Source organism: Hydra vulgaris, chromosome 12, assembly GCF_038396675.1.
Source record: "Hydra vulgaris chromosome 12, alternate assembly HydraT2T_AEP".
Classification (NCBI taxonomy): Eukaryota; Metazoa; Cnidaria; class Hydrozoa; order Anthoathecata; family Hydridae; genus Hydra; species Hydra vulgaris.
Window position 1 is genome coordinate 17,333,888 of NC_088931.1, and position 21,897 is coordinate 17,355,784.

At 26.1% G+C, this 21,897-nt stretch overlaps 1 protein-coding gene across 1 annotated transcript in view; it reads left to right on the forward strand.

Moving 5' to 3' along the window:
- The window catches only part of LOC101240901 (von Willebrand factor A domain-containing protein 3B), a 102,711-nt gene that overhangs the window by 27,194 nt on the left and 53,620 nt on the right, over positions 1–21,897 (forward strand). Inside the window, exons 7-14 of the mRNA XM_065812392.1 lie at positions 11,682–11,750; positions 11,893–11,996; positions 12,132–12,289; positions 13,940–14,088; positions 17,128–17,186; positions 19,410–19,508; positions 19,607–19,664; positions 20,691–20,771. Of these exons, the coding sequence (XP_065668464.1) occupies positions 11,682–11,750; positions 11,893–11,996; positions 12,132–12,289; positions 13,940–14,088; positions 17,128–17,186; positions 19,410–19,508; positions 19,607–19,664; positions 20,691–20,771 (777 nt within the window). The remainder of the gene's footprint in view (positions 1–11,681; positions 11,751–11,892; positions 11,997–12,131; positions 12,290–13,939; positions 14,089–17,127; positions 17,187–19,409; positions 19,509–19,606; positions 19,665–20,690; positions 20,772–21,897) is intronic.

Below are 21,897 nucleotides of genomic sequence, written 5' to 3' on the forward strand. Positions count from 1 at the left end.
TAGCATTTAGCTAATTCCTGGTACTTAAAACACTTAAAACACTTAAAACACCTTTTCGGTTATATCTTGCGTGTATAAATAATATTAGGAAAACAAATTATTTGTAATTAAACTTTGTATAAACATGATTTATTGTAAACCAATTGATCTTGTCAAAAATACTTTGAATTAAATTTAAAAATCTTTGATGATCGTTTACAAAAAAACATTTAAATAGTAAGTGATTGAGGCCCAGGCCTTGGCCGCAACTAAAAATTAGACTTTTTAAAAACCTAGCCCCGGCTGTTGCCCTGGCAAAATTATAAGATTTAACAGGGGTTGATAAAAATTTATAATACTTTATATATTATAAATTTATGCATACAGTTACTATTATCTAAATATTGGCAGGTATGGGGGAGATGTTGTGTTGTCCAAAAACGTAAAAGAGAAGAAAGGAGTTAAGACAGCTTTTGTTCTTTATTTCTCTTTAAACTTAATTTTATTAAAGCATTGAATTTTACAAGTTTAAAAAATTAAAATCATGTTATGTAACAAAGATATATTGAATTATCTCAAAAAAAACTAAGCATTTTTTTTTTGTTTCCAATGTTTCAAAAAAACTATGCATTGGGGAAGGGAGGGTTGATTTTGTAAAAAAAATAATGCATACATATGCAGAGGTGGGGGAAAAATGTTACTGAATGCAGACAAGTTAGTACAAGAGGTAAGGGGGTTCTAAATTAGTTGTTTTACTTACACACACACCCTCCCCAAGGTTGCGAGCAACCACTTTCAAGTTATGAAGCGGCTGCATATTATTCTGAAGAAGATAAACCAGATAAAATCAGTGATGACTGTGATTTCAGGGAATGATTTGCTAATTAAAAAGAACTTGATGACATAGTGCGAGATTTAGGTCACTAAATCATGATTATTCACTAAATAAACTAAAACTCTAAAATCACATTTGAAAGAATAGAATTTATTAGATCCAAAATAAATATAAAGAACGCAGATTACTCAAAGATCTAATAAATATTAAAAATAAATATAAAGAACACAGATTACTCAGGTCTTCTCACAGAGAAACCGCTAATTACTTGTGGATAAAAAAACAAACAAAAAATAAATAAAAAAGAATATACATTAAATATATACAGCGGTGGCCAAAAATTAAAGACCACTCATTTTTAAGTTGGTTTCTTTAAATTAAAATTAATCTTAATTATAAAATTAAAAATTAAATTTTTAAAATTCTAAAATTAAATCTTTAAATTAAAATTAAGAAGATTCTAATAGACATATTAAATTTTTTTTTTTAATATCTTGTTAATTAAAACATACGGATTGAGGTGGTATAATTTTTTTAATCTAATTCTAATTAAATAGCGTTTAACTTATTAAAAAACTGATGAGTACTTATAAATCTTCTTTAAATAAATTGGACAAAATTTAACGACCACTTTTAAATCTTTAATTTGCACTTATTAAAAATAATAATCCATTATTTTTTTTAACTGTCTTAATTGCTTATTACGTTGGCTATAAAATAAAATGTCGAAACCTGAGTTTCGATATCAAATAAACATTTATTTTTTGAATTGCAATAAGGATATAAAGATATTGCAAAAATGCGTGCAAAGATCAAAGAAAAAGACAGATACGCGGCTCTTGTATTAAAAGAAGAAGGCTATAGCATCAGACAAATAGCAGAAAAGCTCGGAAGGTCTCACTCTTGCATTATTAACATAATTCAACGATACAAAGAGACCCGGTCAATTAATGATTGTCATAGGACTGGACGCAATAAAATTTCAAATGACCGCGATGTTCGCTCGTTAGTGAGATTAATGAAAGAAAACAGACAAGCATCATTTACAGACTTGTCTACGAAATGGACACTGTCAAATGGTCTGAAAGCAAGCCCTAGAACTGTGCAAAGGGTCCTCCACAATTTAAATTATTTATGGCGTGCTGCTGCAAAAAAACCACGCTTAAATAAAAAACAAAAATTTGCCAGGAAAGAGTGGTGCAAACTACATAAAAATTGGTCAACAGATCAGTGGAGCCGTGTGGTATTTAGTGAAGAAATGAACGTTGAGGTAGACAACAGAAAAGGTTGTGTAATGTTGTGTAGACTTCCAAGCGAACGTTTCGATGAATCATGCATTTTGAAACGAACAAAACAAGGCACTGGTTCAATAGGCATTTGGGCCTGTATGAGTGCCTGTGGAGTTGGTGTTTTTCATTTATTCGATGGTAGACTCAACAAAAAAAGGTACATCGAAATTTTGGAAAACTCGCTTATTCCTAGCATTAATTTATGGCAGTTGCAAGATGGATTCATTTTCCAGCAAGATAATGCGCCGTTTCATAAAGCGCATGTTGTTAGCTTGATCACAAGCTTGGTAAAGAACAACTTTACAATTTAAAAGATTTGAAATTTTCTTCTCTCATCATTTAAAAAATGTGCCTGATGAAGTAATCAAAAATTTAACGAATTCAATGCCAGAACGAGTACAAGAGTGCTTGAAAACAAATGGAGGAACAACACGTTTCTAAAATATTTTTTTATTGCTTTTTGAAATATTTTTGAAACTGGTCTTAAAATTTTGTACTAGTCAGTTTTTTAATTTTTTAACATTATTTTGTAAAAAAATTCTTTTATAATAAATATAAAATGCAATAAAAATTCTTTCTAAAAATGTTTTTCTTTTTTTGATACCTTTTTCCAAAATAAAATTATACTAAGGTTAAAAATAAATTTTGAAAAAAAAATGAGTGGTCTTTAATTTTTGGCCACCGCTGTACATATACTAATATAGATAAGGGATTTTTAAAAAATTTTAAAATTTAAAAGTAGATTAGTATATTATCAGTTGAAATGAGTTTTTTAAGATTTTGTTTAAAAGAATCAAAATTACATTCTTGAGAAAAATCTTTAGAAGTATTTAGAACTATACTATTCCATAAAAATGGTCCACGAAATGAAATAAAAAATTTTCCAAAATTAGTTTGAGAAAATGGTTGTCGAATTAAATTACCATTCCTTAAAATTTATTTATTTCTATCTCTTTGTAAATACAAGTTACGAAAAGAAACGGGTGATAGGTGGGTTTTGCATTTATACATAAAACAAAGAATATTAAAAACATTAAACTCATATATATTGAGCAGGTAACAGTAACATATATACTATATAGCTCTAGTTTATCTATTGAGCACTCTTTCAAGTATACTATATTATACATGATAATATAAAGATCTTTTCTTTATTCATATATATACACTTACGTATATATATATATAATATATATATATATATATATATATATATATATATATATATATATGTATATTAGGTATTTATACATATATATATATATATGTATATACATATATATATATATATATATATATATATATATATATATATATATATATATATATATGTATATATATATATATATATATATATATATATATATATATATATATATATATATATATATATATATATATATATATATGTATGTATGTATATGGGTATTTATACATTTACTAGCAGAATGCAACCCGCAATACGGGTTACGGTCGGTCTGTTACTTAATTTATAGTGGCTGTTTTCCACAATGTAAAGTTGCGAAACCTTAACTAATACCCTGTCAGAAAAACGCCTTCAAATTAAAAAATTAAACCATCTGTAAAATTAAAATAAATTAATTTACCAATTATTTAACGTTATTTGAGTAATTTACAACTGACATAGGTCATATCAGTGTTGGCAGAACCATTTTCCTAGACATTACTAAGTTCAACACAATACGTTTTTAGTTACTGACACAAAATAATAACACTTCATCATGCCTTAAATTGACGAAAGATTAAAACTAAATTATTGTTATATTTTTTATAACATGAACTTTAATTAATAAGATTAATAAATTATTTATGAGTTATTAATTTTTTGGTATCCCCTTGATACATGTTTCTTTAAAAAAGGAAATTGTCTTTAAAATGATAAATGCACACAACTAAATAAATTTATTATAAATAACTAAGCAATTGAGTACAAATATGTTTCAAACAAAAAAAAGTCAATTTACAATCAAACATGTGTATAACAAATTGTAAAAAATATGTAAACTTTGATCTTTTATATTGCATTAATGCGTCATATGACAAACCTAAAATAAAAATTGTAACAGATAAGTAGACATAAAAGAAAAACAAAACAAAACAAAAAAAACAACTGGAATACAATTTACCTGCTTTTCGGTAGCCTGTTGTCATACTTAAACTGCTGTCATGATGCAACTTGTCGGTGTTTTTTATGACGTTATTTCACGTTGGCTTTTAGTAAACTTTAGTTAAATTTAAAAGACATTACAATAGATTTAAAATATTTTAGTTAAAAAGCAAAAAAACAAACGCTTCAAGGAGCCGAACTAAAAACATTAAAGATAAAAAATCAAATAGATATAAATAAATTGCATTTATATAGCTAAATAGTCTTGGCTTAGAGTAAATTTTAAAAGCAGTGTTTTCAATAAATTAAACTACCAATTAATTATTTTTAACGAATAGAATGTAGCATCATTTATGATGATTGGGCAGTGAATCAATTTAACTATATTTAAGTTTAATTGGTGAAAAACAAATAAAATTTCAATTAAAAAAGACAAAAACAAACCAAATATACAACAGCATATTATAAAATATTACAAATTAAAAAAAAAATTACAAAATTAAAAAAAATAAAAATAAGTCACTGAAGAAAAAACGGCAACAAAAAAGTTATAAATATCTTCACTGATAGAAGACATTTACAACCTTTTGGTTGCTGTTTTTTCTTTGGTGTCTCCCAACACCCCGGTATGGATGAGCCCTCCATTTGAAGGATGGCTCATCCATACCGCCATTACTTTGCAACTTATTGAAGGACCTCTCCAAGAGAGGCCTTGGGTGTTGGGAGCGATATCTTTGATATTCCTCAAATGTTAACAACTCTAAAATTACAAATAGAAGGATATAATAAAATTTAAAAATATTTACAATTTTTTTTAATTAAAATATAAAGCATAACCTCACAGGATGAAGAGGATGCTAAAAATAAATTAAAAAAAAAGTAAATTAAAAAGAGTTAAACTTGTGAGAAATTTAATTTTAATAAAAGTATGAGTAAAATGCAAACAGTTTAAAAATGTCATATTTATATTAAATAATTTTTTCACCTATTGCATATATTTCTCCGTAAAAAATATATAAAATTTAAAACACAGCCCTACCGGTTATGCTTCTACCAGACACTAAAGACAAAAAATATACCTCAAAATAATTGATAGAATTATATTTACATATAAATAAATATATAAATATAATTTTTTATACCTATTCCCCTCATTTCATCCATGAAGTTGTCTAAAGTAAGAAAAAAAATAACTGAAGCTAAAACTAATAAAAACTAAACTAAAATTAACTGTAAACTAAACCAAAACAAAAAAAGACTTTAAATTTTAATATCTGTACCTTAGAAGACAAAGGTCGGTTATCCAGTTTTTTGTGAAAATGAGTTATGTATGAGACCTTTTTAGTTTTTTCAGTATCTACATAGGTATAAAGACTGTTTTCCTGCAACAATGTGAAACAAAGTTTGGTCAATATAAAGGGTCTGGTGTCCCCACAATTTTCAAAGGAAAAACGTCTGTAGTTCAGAAATTACTTTTCACTTTTTTTATTTAACTTTTTATTTTTGTCAAAATTATTTTTCATGTGCCTTAAGACAAATTAAATAAAACATAAATTTAACCATCAAGAATAAAAAAGCCAATGAAGACTAATTATTTTACTATTTACTCTCTCCTGGACAATTTCTAAAATGTGACAACTGACTTGGACTACTGAGTGTACAGATATAAATGCTTTATTTATTTAACTATACTAATCACATAATTTATACTTGGTTTTTTTCGAACTCTCCTAAAAGAAAAAAGAAAATAAAGCTTAAGTACTTGAAGTTTTAAAATTCCAGTTACAGTACAAATAAACAAATTCCTATTAACAATTATCTAATAGCAAAAACACTGACTTATTTCAGTCTTTAATTCTGTGTCTAAACAATAAAAGCACTTAAATGTATAGACGTTAAAATATCTACTTAACTTTTTAAAAATAAATTCACTAAACTAATGTAACTAATACCTTTATTAGCTCTCTCTTGATCAACTGAAGAAAATAAATTTGAATTAAACTAACTTGATTTAAAATAATAAGAAGCTGTCTTACTGAGAATTTTAAATTTCTTCTCTATTATTGACAATATAATTTTAAGTATTACCTAAGTTCTTGGACTTGTTTAAAATTATAAAATTTATAAAATTATAAAAATTGTATAAAATTATAAAAACCTACTGTTTTACTTTTAAGTCAACAACAATATTTTAAACATACTACCTCTCTCTTCATTGTTGTCAACTAAACAGAAAAACAAACAAACAACAAACAACTTTTAAATCTACAAAAATTTCCAACTTACATTATTTTATCTACATTTATCTATAATAAAATATGAATTATTGAGTTATCATTTTTTAGAGTTGATCCAGAAGCAACTAAAATAAATTATCAAATAAAAAGTTTATTTATATTATCTTGACGATAATGTTGAAATAAACAATATTTATTGCTTGAAAAGTAACAAATTTAATTCAAGTATATTAAAATAAATGTACTAAGTTACCTGTTGTGGCTGGTGCAACTGAAGTTATAACTAAATAAAAAAATATTAAATAGAAAAGCTATTTTATCTATCCTATCTATTTTATCCTGATGACTATGTTTAAATAAACAATATTTATTGATTCTTTTTAAAATAAAATAAAAGACATTACTATTTGCTGTAAAATAAAATAAAAGACATTACTATTTGCACCAACTGATGATGCTACCACTCCTAAATGACAAAATTTATTAAAATATATAAAACATATTCAATGCTTTAAATGAATATTCAAAAGAAGTTTTTAAATCTACAAAATCTAAGTCCTTACTGAGTTCTACCTGTCTGTCTAAAAATAAAAATTGAGATAAAATTGCTAATGCTACATTCGTACTCAAATAAAATCTAAATGATAAAACTTACTTAAGTCGCTGTCAGCTTGCCTGTCTAAAAAAAAATTTGTATTCTCATTAATCCTAATCTATAATCTATAAATAAACTTACTAGTATAAACAATAAATAAACTTGAACTAACATAAACTATAAATAAACTTACTAATATAAACTATAAATAAACTACTATATACTATGTTACTAATATAAACTATAAGTAAACTACTATACACTATATACTTACTAAAAAGGCCTTCAGGTCCTTTTAAATGCTCTAAAAAATGAAAAATACTTGCTTAAAATGATCTAAAAAGACTGAAGACAAAACTGAAACACTTTACTAAAAAAGAAACATTGTACTAAAAAAAAAATTTTTACCAGTCATTTTAGTTTTAACTTCTAAAAAAAACAGAAAAATAAAAACAAAGAACAACAAATTTTAGTTTTTAAACAATGAACAACATCAGTTTCACTTGAAACTAAAAATTTATCAGCTCTAATCGGCTGGAAGACCTTGCTTGAAAGACCGCGTGGAGTAAAGAAACGCTTTTAGAAAAGCCTAGAAAGTTCTTTATTAAAAAAGAAAGTGAAACGACACATATTTAGAAGATTAGATAAATTACAGTATTCATGTTTAGATAGTACTAAAAAATCTATTTTACCAGACATTTTATTTCTAACTTCTTCTAATAAATGAAAACAGGCTATAAAAATTAGAAAAATAAAAACAACCAACAACAAACAAACATTTATTTAAATTTTTGTTTTAAACAATGAACAACATCAACTCTTCTTGAGAATAAAAGTACATCATCTCTAATTCGCTAGCTGACTTTACTCGAAAGACCGCATTGAAAATGTAACCGCGCATAAAAAAAGTCTAGAAACTACTTAAAAACTAAGAAATAGTGTATTTTACAGAATACAGAACCGTAAGTAACAATACGAACAATAGGTGAAACTATGCGTAACTATGCGCACTAATATTCATTAGCATATTAATATTTAGATATATATCTATATATATATCTATATATATGTATATATATATACAGATATAGATAGAGATATATATATGTATGTATGTATATATATATATATATATATATATATATATATATATATATATACATATATATATAAATATACATATATATATGTATGTATATGTATATATATGTATATATATATGTATTTATATATATATATATATATATATATATATATATATATATATCCGTATCTCGTGTTCGAAAGAGACTTTTTATGTAAAAAAAGTCTCTTTTAACAACAATTTTGCTACCTCAACGATTAAGCATTAACATTTTATTGTCGTTGAAAAGTTAAAACAATTTTTTTCTTTTACTTCACCTCCCCAAGGCCGATAAGGCCACTATAGATGAGGAGGCTACTTGTGGTTATAACCCTTTCTCAACTCTATAATTCTGAAACACGAACCTTGATGAACAAGGCCACCGTGCGGAGAAACAAGTTGAGCGCGGTACTACTAGGGGCGTGGTGGGGATCAAACTCGGAACCTCTCGCTTATAAAGCGATCGCTCTACCACAACACCACTACTGCATTTAAATTAATTTGGAAGTACATTAAGTTTTATTGTTTTTTAAAAAACCACAATAATTATGACTAGAAAGCTTTTTTTAATAGTGTTTTTTTTTTTTCTTTTTTTTTTTTAAACATCTTCGCTTCCAACAAGGTGGGAAGCAACCACTAATTAGAGTTGGAAGTTACTGGAAAAGAAAAGATGAAGATTGTAGAGCTAGATAACGATTGACAGACAACTGAAAGGAGATGAAGGAAGCGAATTCCAAAGAACTGATGTACAAGGAAAAAAATTAGAGGAATAAGAGTTTTTGGAGCACTTAGGAACAGTCACAGAAAAAGGATGACACTTAATTGAGTGACGAGTAACACAAGAATGAGTTTTAGTTGATGACACAAGAGATGCTAGCTCTTTAGAGCAGTGCCCATTATAGTATTTGTAGAAAAGAGAAAGAGAAGCAACATTACGACGATGTGACAATGGTTGGAGGTTGGCTGCAAGAGCAGGTCCAACTATGTTTACAATGCGCTTTTGCACCTTGTCTAAAAGAGAAAGGGCATCATTAGATGATCCACCCTCAGATCTAGCAATAGTATTCCATACAAGGTTGGATTTGAGATTTATAGAGATAGAGAATAGAATCCGAAGTAAGAAAGTGTCAAGCTGGATAAAGAGATGCAACCTTAGCAGATGCTAACTTTGCCACAGATTTGATATACAGTTGCGTGCAAAAGTAACCAAACAAGAGCATAACATGAGATAGCTTTTGAGTGAAAAGTCAAATTTCTTTTAAATTTTCACTGAAATGTCAAAAAATTGATTACAAATCTAAAAACAAATGAATTTTTACTAAATCCATGCAATCTAATCTTAAAAGTTCATATAATTAAAATATGCACATGCAAAAGTATCCGGACAGAAAAAAAAAACTTGAATTAGATTTCTTTTTTAAACATTTTTAAAATTGAAAATGCTTTATTTTAAAGTAAATTGCTTTAGTACTTCGTCCGGAAGCCCATAGCATTGATTACTGCTTGAGAGTGACAAGGCATTGAGTCCACCAGTTTCATAATCACAATAATTTTGATTTTTCCCCATTCTTGTTTCAGAGTATTCAATAAATCATGTTTACTTGTTGGTTTTCGACCTGAAATTTATCAATCAATGAGCTTACATAGACATTCAATAGAATTAAGGTCAGGACTTTGCTAAGGCAAAGTCCTGACCTTAATTCTATTGAATGTATAAGAAAATGTGTAAAACCGTGAAATACAGCGAGAAATAAATATGAAAATCAATTTTTCATAAAGTATATGAAAAATCTAAAAGTGTTATTTTATTACATAAAAAATCAGCGAACTGTAAACAGTCTTATTAAAGTCTTAATAAAAACGATGTAACAAATGACTTTGAAAGATATAGTAGGTACTTTAAATGACAAACTTCACAAGTATTTTGTTCGTGTAGAAACAGGAGAATCCAGATTTTAATTTAAGAAATAATGAAATATGTTTAGATATTGAGCATCTTATATTATGTATGATGAAGTCTGCAAGAGATTAAAAAAAACTCAATCCAGATCAATCATGTGGAGCAGATAACATACAACTGTGTCTTTTTAAAATTTGTGTGACAATACCTCTTATTTTTATTTTCAATAACTTTTATTTTTTTATAACCATTAGGGTGTGGTTATCTACCTACTGAATGGAGATCAGATGTTACTCTGATTTTTAAAAATGGAAATAAATTACTACCCAGAAACTATAGACCTGTCTCACTGACTTTGGTACCGTGCAAAACATTAGAAGGCATAGTAGGGGAGTCAGTTATGAAGCAAATGGTTGAAAATAATTTTCTTTAGCCTTTTCAACATGGATTTGTGAAGAATAGTCATGCAGTATGAATCTTCTTGAAACTTTAGATTATATCTCATATCAATTTAGCCTTGGTTATGCAGTAGATATCATTTACTTGGACTTTGTGAGGGCTTTTAATACAGTACGTCATCACAGATTGATACATAGAATTAAAGGGTACGAGATTACTGGTAAGCTGCTAAAATGGTATGAAGCTTATCTTAAAGATAAAAGACAACAAATTGTAAAAGGTGAAGTAGTCTCTGAGTGGTGAGATATTGCAAGTGGCAAGCCACAAGGATCTGTAATTGGGCAGATTTTGTTTGTAATATTCATTAAATTCCTAGCAAAACATTTTGACTGTAGCTTGAAACTTTATGCCAATGATATAAAGTTAATTAGTCAGGTTAAAGGTAAATATGATGCTGAGTTATTGCAATTACATTTAAATAAGGAAAACAATTGTTATCATATGCTGAAAAAAAAAAAAAATACTGCAGAGTTTTTTTTCAGCAGTTGGTCATTTAAAATACCTACTATATCTTTTTCGAATTTCAGCAGAATAATGACCCCTAACACACATCTAGGTTATTAAAACAGTGGTTTTCTGCTTCAAATGTGAGAGTTTAAAGCTGGCCATCTCAATCACCAGACCCAATAGAATACTTATAGGAAATGCTAGATTGTCAAGTTTAAAGCATACATATTTAAATAAAACCACAGTATTCAAATCATTAAAGGAAAAATGATATAAAATTGTAATAGTTGTAGCAATTGCAACCACATTGTAGTGTGGTTGTAATTGATGCAAAAAGTATATTTACAAATGATAAATAATTATATTTACAAAATATTAACATAAAAACATAGTTTAAGTTTGTTATAGAACATGTTAACTAGTAATTTTTTTATTAACACAAATTAACAGGAAATTTTTGCACATGTAAGTATAACAATTATAATAATAAATACATTCACAAATATAAATAATATAGATAAAAAATCTCATCTTTATTAAAAGTTATTAGTCTTTTTTAAAAATACATTAAAATACAAAATATCATCAGACAGAAATTTTAGCATGCCACTGCATAATTTTTAATGCAATAAAGTTTTAGAAGGTCTTAATAAAAGTAGTATCAAGTGAGCTTTTTCTTTTTCTTTAAGTTGGATGCCATCTATATTTTTACTGATGGATCACTTTGCAAAAGTGGAATCAATAATTTACTGGAAAAGGTCAGTTTAATATATTTTTAATTAAAATTTAATTTAAATCTTTCTTAAATAAAGCCTTGCTTTAATAATAATAAGCTATTTTTATAATAAAAGTTAACAACAACCATTCTTATTCTTGCAATATTGAACTTTTTTTTTATAGATTAAAGATATTTATTTGCCACCAATTCATGTTTCAGTACTTAATTGTATAAACCCTGAATACTTAAAGTTTCTTAGAAAGTTTGCAAAAGCAACTCATGGGAGGTTTGCTTTTTATTTTTAACATAAAAAAGATGTTTTAAAAACTTTTCCATTGCAATTATATTTTTTCAAGTTATTTCTTTCTGCTTATGTTTTCTAAAGCTTTTTTGTTTGCTGTTATTATGTTTTTGTGTTTAGATTCAATTACTATAATAATAAAGAGAAAGGAATAACAAATAGCTCAATGTCTTCTGATGTTATACTTATGTTGAAGGAAATTAACAAAGCGCAATCTATTTTTTCAGACATTCAAACCATTCTTAAAGATGTAACACAAGATTTATCTAACCATTCAGGTATTATTTACAATTAAGTAAAGTTTTATTTTTATTGTTTAATATTTTGATTTATCATAAGCAATAAGAAATCAATAAAGTTATTACTACATGGTAATAATAATAGTGCGGGTCAATCAAGGAGATTTTTATTTTAAAAACAAAAACTAATTATCTTAAATTTTTTTTCAAATTTTTTGGTAAATGATATGGTAAAAATAATAGTGTGGGTCATTCCAGGAGATTTTTATTTTAAAAACAAAAGCTAAATATTTTAGACTTTTTTTCAAATATCTTTGGTACATAACATTAAAAGTAATAAAATGATAAAATTTCGAATCTTAATAATTTTAAATGTTTTTTAGTTAATAATTTTAAATAAAATATTTTTAATAATATTAATTAGAATAGTTATTTGAGCTTTATTCAATTCTTATATATATTTTTTGTTGCAACATTTTCATTTGACACTTCAAATTCAAAAGTGTATCATTATATATTTAAAAAGTATAAATAAAAAAGTATAAATAAAGTATTTGATTCGAATGTTACATTTTGTTAAACAAATATTAGAATTCCTATAGAAAAGTTTATGACTTTAAAAAATTTATAACTAGACTTAAAAAAAACAACATTTTTTGTACCTAAGAACAATTTTAATAAGGTTTTTGTTAGATTTCATTTATTTATTTTTTTATAGCAAAGAAGAATTTTAATGAGGTTTTTATTAGTGAAAAGATTTTATATTTTCACTTATAAAAACCTTATTAAAATTTCTACTGAACCAAATATTGTCTTTGCAAAATTTTTTACTTTGAACTTGACTCCTTAAAATTACAAAGTTTTCAAATTAATTGAAGTTTAGATTTTATATAAGTCTCTATTTTGGGAGTTTTTAACTTTTTTGATTCTCAAACAAACAAACTTGTGTAAAAGAATTTTTGTTAAATGGGGAAAAAGAAATGATGAGAAAATGAAGAAATCTGTTTTTATATAAACAGAATACTAAAGCATCCAAACAAGTACTAAATTAAACAAATACTAAATTCAACAAATACTAAATTTAATACATTATCAAAATAAAAATAATTAAAGAAAAAGCAAGTTGTTAAAAATTTTAAATTGAGCTCATATTAAAAAACAACAACAACATATATATCATCATGCAGAAGAAATTTTATGATGAAATATAAAATGGTTTATGTATTAATGTCATTTAAATTTTTGACTTTTAAAAAGAATATTAGATAGCTTTGGGTTTTTATAATAGTTTGTATCTAAGATCTAAATTACATGAAAATTTTAACTAAAGCAATAAAAAGTTCATCTTACATTCCCTAGTATATATAAATGAGAAACACAAAAATGTCTAAAAAATATATTTTGCTCAATATTTTATTATAAAGTTGTCTATAGATTATATTTCTACAATTTTTCAAAAAAAATTGTGGAAATATAAATTATAAAAATTGTAGAAATCTTTTTTCAAAAACTCATTTTTATGTTTTAATGTTGTATTTTTCACTCATTTATTTTTCATCGCTCATTTTTTTCTTTAATAAATCAATAAGTATTATTTTGAACTTTTTTTAAATTTTTTTGTAAACTGCAAAAATATATACAAACTGCCAAAAAAGACACTCAAAAAATGTTATAAAACTTATTTTCAAGTATCTCAACACACTCAGCCATCTAATGAAGAAAGACATTTATCCTCTAAAGATTGGTTAAATTCTACAGCTGGACTAAGTAAAAATAATCTTTTGTTAAATCATTTTTTGAAGGAACATGTTGTCCATGACTGTGAAGACTTTGGAGATGTGAGTGTTGCTATTTCTATTTGTTTTTTTGTTACTAAATATCTCCATAAAGTATTTATTTAAAGACTTGTGTTTTGGGTGTTGTGCATTGAATATTTTATTTTCATGAAGTTATAATGATTCATCATTAAATATTCAAATTTGGCACACACTCTCACACACAGATATATATATATATATATATATATATATATATATATATATATATATATATATATATATATATATATATATATATATATATATATATATATATATATACATACATATATATGTATATATATATACATACATACATATATATATATATATATATATACATATATATATATATATATATATATATATATATATATATATATATATATATATATATATATATATATATATATATATATATATATATATATATATATATATATATATATATGTATGTATATATATATATGTACCTCTTGGGATTCAATTTACTTAGGCTGTGTAAAGTTTGCCTAATAGAATAACTTTCTGTAATAAATTAATGTAATAGAATAATTTTTTGAATACTTTATGTAATAGCATAACTTTTCAAGGGGTTAGTTGTGAGCCAAGATGGTAGTCAGTAAAATTTGTTTGCTTAGTTTACAAATATGCTTTGAACACAAGAGTCATTGAGAAGTTTGATATTATGTCAAAAGTTGAAAAGCAAACATAAAACAACAAAAATTGACTGCTAAAAATTTCGAGAGTAATGCAAACCTTTTCTAAAGTTTTCATAATGTAAAAAATTCTAGTTTTATTTTTACTTTAGCAACAGTTCAGTGTATATGCAATAGTTAAACATTCATTTCATAAGTTCAGTGTATCTGCAGGAGTTAAATATTCGCTTCATTTAATGCTGAGTAGATGCTGAGTAATAGACTAGGGGTAAAAAAAGCAGCTAGGTTTATGTTTTAGAGCAATTTATCAACAGAAAATTGAAATATATATACACACATTTGCATTGGGGTGGCTCTTGAGACAACATTTTTTGAAAATGCTCTCAACCCCTAAATGTGTTCTATACAATAAAATAATACTGAATTTTAAAAATATTTTTAGCGGTGGCTCAAGACCCTTAAGCGACCCCTGAAAAAACATCAGGCATATGATGTTTTTTCAAAATGCATAGTTTTACTGCTTAGAAAATAACATTTAGAAAAATGTCATTTTCTAAGCAATAAAATCTGAAATAATGATTTTTTTATAAAATAATGATTATTTTAAAATTTTTGCTTCTTTTGAGACCTAACATGACATTCTTTTAAGTACGTTTTTTTGATAATATTAGGGACCTGTTTGATGTTTAAGGGTCTTGAGCAACACCTAAAAATGTTTTTTTTTCCAAAATTTTTTAAATCCAGTATTTTTTTATTATATAGAATACATTTAGGGGATGAGAGCAGACATTTTCAAAAAAAATTGTTTTGAAAGCCTTTTTGATATGCATAAATACATACATACATACATACATACATACATACATACATACATACATACATACATACATACATACATACATACATACATACATACATACATACATACATACATACATACATACATGAATAGTGTTTCCATAAATTTTTTTTACTATTTTTAAAATTTTTATAAAATTTCACTTCTTTTGAGACCCAACATGATATGCTTTTGAAGAACTTTTTTTTTCAAAATATTAGGTACCCGTCTGATGTTTAAGGGTCCTGAGCAACCCCTAAAGTTTTTTTTTATTCAAAAGTTTTTTAAATTTAGTACTAATTTATTACATAGAACACACACACACATATATATATATACATATATATATATATATATATATATATATATATATATATATATATATATATATATATATATATATATATATATATATATATATATATATATATATATATATATATATATAGTCTCCTCAAAAAAATCTTTAAAGTAATGTTTTGGGGCAAAAAAAAAGGTAAAAGGGCAAAAAAAATGTAATGATTTGGGGCTGTTTTTCACACTATGGCTCAGGATCACTAATTTGCATTAAAAGAGTGATGACTTCCAAAAAATGTAAGGAATTACTAGACAAAAAATTAAATCTAAAATTGAAAAAAGTGGATGCTAGTGGTGAGGTGTAGTTTGAACAAGATTCATCATTTTGTCATAGGTCTAAGAAAATAATAAAGTACTTCCAAGAAAATAACGTAATAATAATGAAAATGATAATAAGAATAGGACTACTGGATTGACCAGGAAATTCATCTGACCTTTATCAATTTGAAAGTTTGTGGGCTATATGCAAACTTCCAATAAGAATTTTTGACTGTTTGAACAAAAGAAGTATGTTAAAGGCAGTGATTCAGGTGTGGTTTCAAGACAACAAAATCAAAGAAAACTGTAAAAAAAAATTTAAAATCCATGCCAAGAAGAATATCCATAGTAATAAAAAATAAGGGTGGACATACACATTATTAAATAGTTAATGTTTTGTAATAATTTTATAATGATTTAAAATAATTAAATAATTTTTTGTATAATAAAATGTGTTTATTTGTTTTAAAGGTGTTTTTTCTGTTTTGAAAACCCATATTCACATTAATTCTCACACTACTGTGTATGTATGTATGTATGTATGTATGTATGTATGTATGTATGTATGTATGTATGTATGTATGTATGTATGTATGTATGTATGTATGTATGTATGTATGTATGTATGTATGTATGTATGTATGTATGTATGTATGTGTGTATATATATGTATATATGTATATATATATATATATATATATATATATATATATATATATATATATATATATATATATATATATATATATATATATATATATATATTAATATATATAAATAATATATATATATGTATATATAAAATATATTTAAAAAAATATATATATAAATGTATATAAACACATCCACATGTAAATGCTATGTATAAAGGGCATTTATTATATATAAAAAAAAGGAAGAAAAATGTGTTTACTTGTTTATATAAAGTCGCATTAATTTTTCGAATAGTATGAAAACGAAGAAAAACCATCAAACAAACAGAGTTGTGATTCATTTTCTCATGTCAAGTAATTTTTTTTTAGTTAGAAACGTTTTTCTTTATTTGTAGTATCTTGTTTTTTTTTTTGTATGTATGTTTATTTTTAAGTGAAAATGAAAGGATAGAACATTATCTACTAAATTTAAGAGATTTATATCATTAGGCTCATTAAGATTTGTATCATTAAGCCTCACTCTTCTCCATTTTTCCTCACATTGTGCTGCTGCAATTGCCAATCGAAGCTGTTACTTCCATATCTATCAGCAATACAACTCTATAGAAAACAGACATCTGTTTATTACTGCTAGAAACCATTGTAAAAAGGTTTTGTCTAACGCCAAAGCCCGCTATCTCAGGTCATGAAATCTTGTATTTCATCACAAAGTTCATCACTCTCATAACTTCTAGAGAATCTTTAATAGTATCAATAATAAGGGCAAATCTGTTATTCAACCTCTCTTGTATGGTTCAGATTTTATCACCTCACCTAAAGACAAAGCTGAATTGTTTGCTAAGAACATTTCATCAATATTATCTCTTGATTCCACTAGTTGCGCTCTACCTGATATAGCCGTCAAACAGGTTGATCCATTGCTTGACATTCCTATCACTCCAGCTTCTGTATCTAAAGTGATTTCCTGCTTAGACTCTTCTGCAGCTTGTGGCCTGGACAACATACCTGTTATAGTCTTGCAGAAGTGTTCTTCCAAGCTATTATCTATACTTTCAAAACTATTCAACAAGTGTTTATCAGAATCTTGTTTTCTAGCTTGCTGGAAAGCGACATCTGTCATCCCTATTTTCAAAAATTTGAGAGAGCGATCTGATTCGTCTAACTACCGTTCCATTAGTCTTCTTCCTATCATAAGCAAGGTTTTTGAATCTTTAATTAACTAACACTGAATCTCTTATCTTGAATCTAAACTTACTTTCTAATCATCAATATGGATTTTGATCTTCTCATTCTACTGCTGATTTGCTAACAGTAATAACCGATAGGTTTTATTGTGTATTAGATAAAGGTGGAAAGGTTAAGGCTATCGCTCTTGACATCTCTAAAGCTTTTGATAAAGTTTGGCATGCTGGTCTTCTCCATAAGCTTTCTTCTTATGGTGTATCTGGTAACATCTTTAAGATTATTGAATCCTTCCTCTCCAATAATAGTATAAAAGTTGTCCTCAATGGACAGCACTCTTCTTTATATTCTGTAACTTCAGGGGTTCCTCAAGGTTCTTTCCTTGGCCCTATACTCTTTTTAATTTACATTAATGATCTTCCAGATATTCTGGCATTGTTCGCTGATGATACTACCATTTATTTTTGTCATGATAAGAAGCCAACACTCTCTGATTGCTTGGAGGGAGCATTTGAGCTTGAAAAGGATCTCACTTCTGCTATAGCATGGGGCTCACATTGGCTGGTGAACTTTAGTTCAGATAAAACTAAATTTTTTTAATCAATTGTTATCACAATAGTTTAGATCTTTCTATATTTATGAACGGTAATGTACTCGATGAGTCATCTACCCTTCATCTTCTAGGATTAACTCTTACTTCCAATCTTTCTTGGAAACCATATATCAAATCTGTTGCAAAATTAGCATCTGCTAAGGTTACATTTCTTTATCGAGCTCAACACTTTCCTACTCCAGGTTCTATCCTCTATCTCCTTAAATCTCAAATCTGACCTTGTATGGAATACTGTTGCCATATCTGGGGCCAATCTTCTAATGATGCTTTTTCTCTTTTAGACAAAGTGCAAAAATGCATTGTTAACATAGTTGAACCTGCTCTTGCAGCCAACCTCCAACCATTATCACATCATCGTAATATTGCTTCTCTTTCTCTTTTCTACAGATGCAATAATGGGCACTGCTCTAAAGAGGTAGCGTCTCTTGTGCCATCTACTAAAGTTCATTCTCGTGTTACTTGTCATTCAATTAAGTCTCATCCTTTTTCTGTGACTGTTCCTAAGTGCTCCAAAAACTTTTATTCCTCTTGTTTTTTTTATCGAACATCAGTTCTTTGGAATTCAATTCCTTCATCTTGCTTTCGTATAATTTGCAATCCTTTAAGTCGTCTGTCAATCGTTATCTAGCTCTACAATCTTCATATCTTCCCGTAACTTCCAACTCTAATTAGTGGTTGCTTGCAGCCTTGTTGTAAGTGATAATGTTTAAAAAAAAAAAAAGTATGTTACTGAAACATCAAAGTTTTTAGATGTTTTTATTAATGGCGTTTTAATTTTTTAGGTTTAATGATGGTATTGTTAAGCATATTCAAATTACGGAATCAATGATAAATGAGTTTAAAAATAAAGTAACAGACCTTGTAAACAAATACGAATTTAGGTAACTTTTTCAGTTTGATATAATTTTAATTCAAAAGTTTGTTCTGGAAATTTAAAAAATGTTAAAAAAAAAAAGATAGCTAAAAACTTATTTTTTAGAATGAAATGGTTAAAAGAAAGCAGCAGAGCATTTTTTGGAAACATTCTAGAAAAAAAGGTATTTTTAAGGTTCAGATGATCATTGCATACCTAATTATTAGAATAAATACTATACTATTACATGTGCTCTTGTAAGAGTATGTATTGCTAAATTGGTATGTGATAAGGTATACATAAATGTTGAAAAATAGAATTTGAAAAGAATTTGATAAAAAATTAATTAAATGCCTAGAAGCACAATCAGTTATTTTGAAGACTTTTATACAAAGCACAAACAACTCTGTATTAAGGACAATCAGTTATTTTGAAGACTTTTATACAAAGCACAAACAACTCTGTATTAAGGACAATCAGTTATTTTAAAGACTTTTATACAAAGCACAAGCAACTCTGTATTAAGGACAATCAGTTATTTTGAAGACTTTTATACAAAGCACAAGCAACTCTGTATTAAGGACAATCAATTATTTTGAAGACTTTTATACAAAGCACAAACAACTCTGTATTAAGGACAATCGGTTATTTTAAAGACTTTTATACAAAGCACAAGCAACTCTGTATTAAGGACAATCAGTTATTTTGAAGACTTTTATACAAAGCACAAACAACACTGTATTAAGGACAATCAGTTATTTTGAAGACTCTAATACAAAGCACAAACAACTATGTATTAAGGACAATCAGTCTTTTGAAGACTTTAATACATAGGCAACAAAAAAAAAAAGTCATCAAACACATTTAATGTCTTAATTTATTATAGTTATCAGAATATTTCAACTTTAGTGTCTTTATTTAATATTGGAATGTCTCAATCTTAATGTCTTAATTTGATATAGTAAATGTATTAATTTGAATGTATTAATGTATTAATTTGATATATCAGAATGTCTAAACAAAATTAATAAGTGTATAAAAAAAAGTATATAAAGTAAATTAATATAGAAAAAGTATATAAAGTAAATTAATAAATTTGCAGTGGGAATAAATTATTTTAAATAGAGATTGTATTTACTTTATTTCAAAAAATGTTTTATTTTTTTTTATTTTTGGTTGTATAAACTTTGTTTTTTTTATTATTTTAAAGGTTGTTCTTTTGGTAGATACATCATCATCAATGGAAGCCAAGTTATATCAAGTCAAAAAGGCTTTATGTAAAGTAATTCAGGTAAATGATCTTGGTGTCAGAGAATATTATTATAATAAAAATCTATGCAATTTTAATAGAAATGTTGTATTAGTGGATTTAATACACATTTTTATGTGTAAAATGGTTTAAAATGATAGTCTAACCCAGATTGTATTTCACAAGTTTTTAACTGAATTTTGTTTTCTTATCTGATAAATAACATCTGTGGTTGCTCAGATCTCTTAAATTATTGTCCAATCAATCTTCTTTTATTAAAGTCTAACGGTTTCTCAGTCTTTAAAAATTTAAATAACAAACCTTTTATATCTCATCTTAAGTCTAAAAACTTTCTCTTTGAAAATCAATATGGATTTCAATCCTCTTTGATACTCTTTTGGTTCTCACCAGTTCTACTGGTGACTTGTTAACCATCACAACAAAATTTTTATTGGGCATAAGATGGAAGCAAAGGAACAAGGGGTAATGCTCTATATATATTAAAGGCTTTTTGATAAAATATGACATATTGATCTTTTTCATAGGCTAGCTTAATATGATGCATCTGGGAAAGTTTTTCATAAACTGCCTTAGATGGTGTATCAAGGAATGTTTTTAAAATTGAATCGGTCCTTTCTAATCACAGTATAAAAGTTGTCTTTGATGAATTCTCTTACATTTTCAATACTTTGTGAGGCGGCATCTATGTTAATGGTTTTCAGTTTGCACCCAGTTTATATATTTGTAAACGTTACTAAATGTGTTACAATCAGTTTAAAATATAGTAAAAGATTTAAAAACATTTTAAAAATCAGGTTGTTTATAATCTTTTTTTTTCTTTTTTTTTCTAAGCTGTTTTTTTTATTGAGAAAAAAACAAACAAACAAATAATTTAAAAAAGGAAGTTATATTAACTTTTAAATTGATTCATGACCTTGCTTTGTCTGCTATGAATAAATTAATGACCTTGCTATGGCTGCGACGAATGAATTTATGGGCTTGCTAAGATATGACTGCATTTTGAGTTAATTTCACATAAATAAAGTATTTGTTTTAAGTAAATTATTTGCTACTGTTATTGTTTTTTATTTTTTTGTTGGGATACCTTGTTTAACTTTACAAAAACAAAGTTATCAAGTTAAAAAATTTATGTGTATTATTTTGTTAT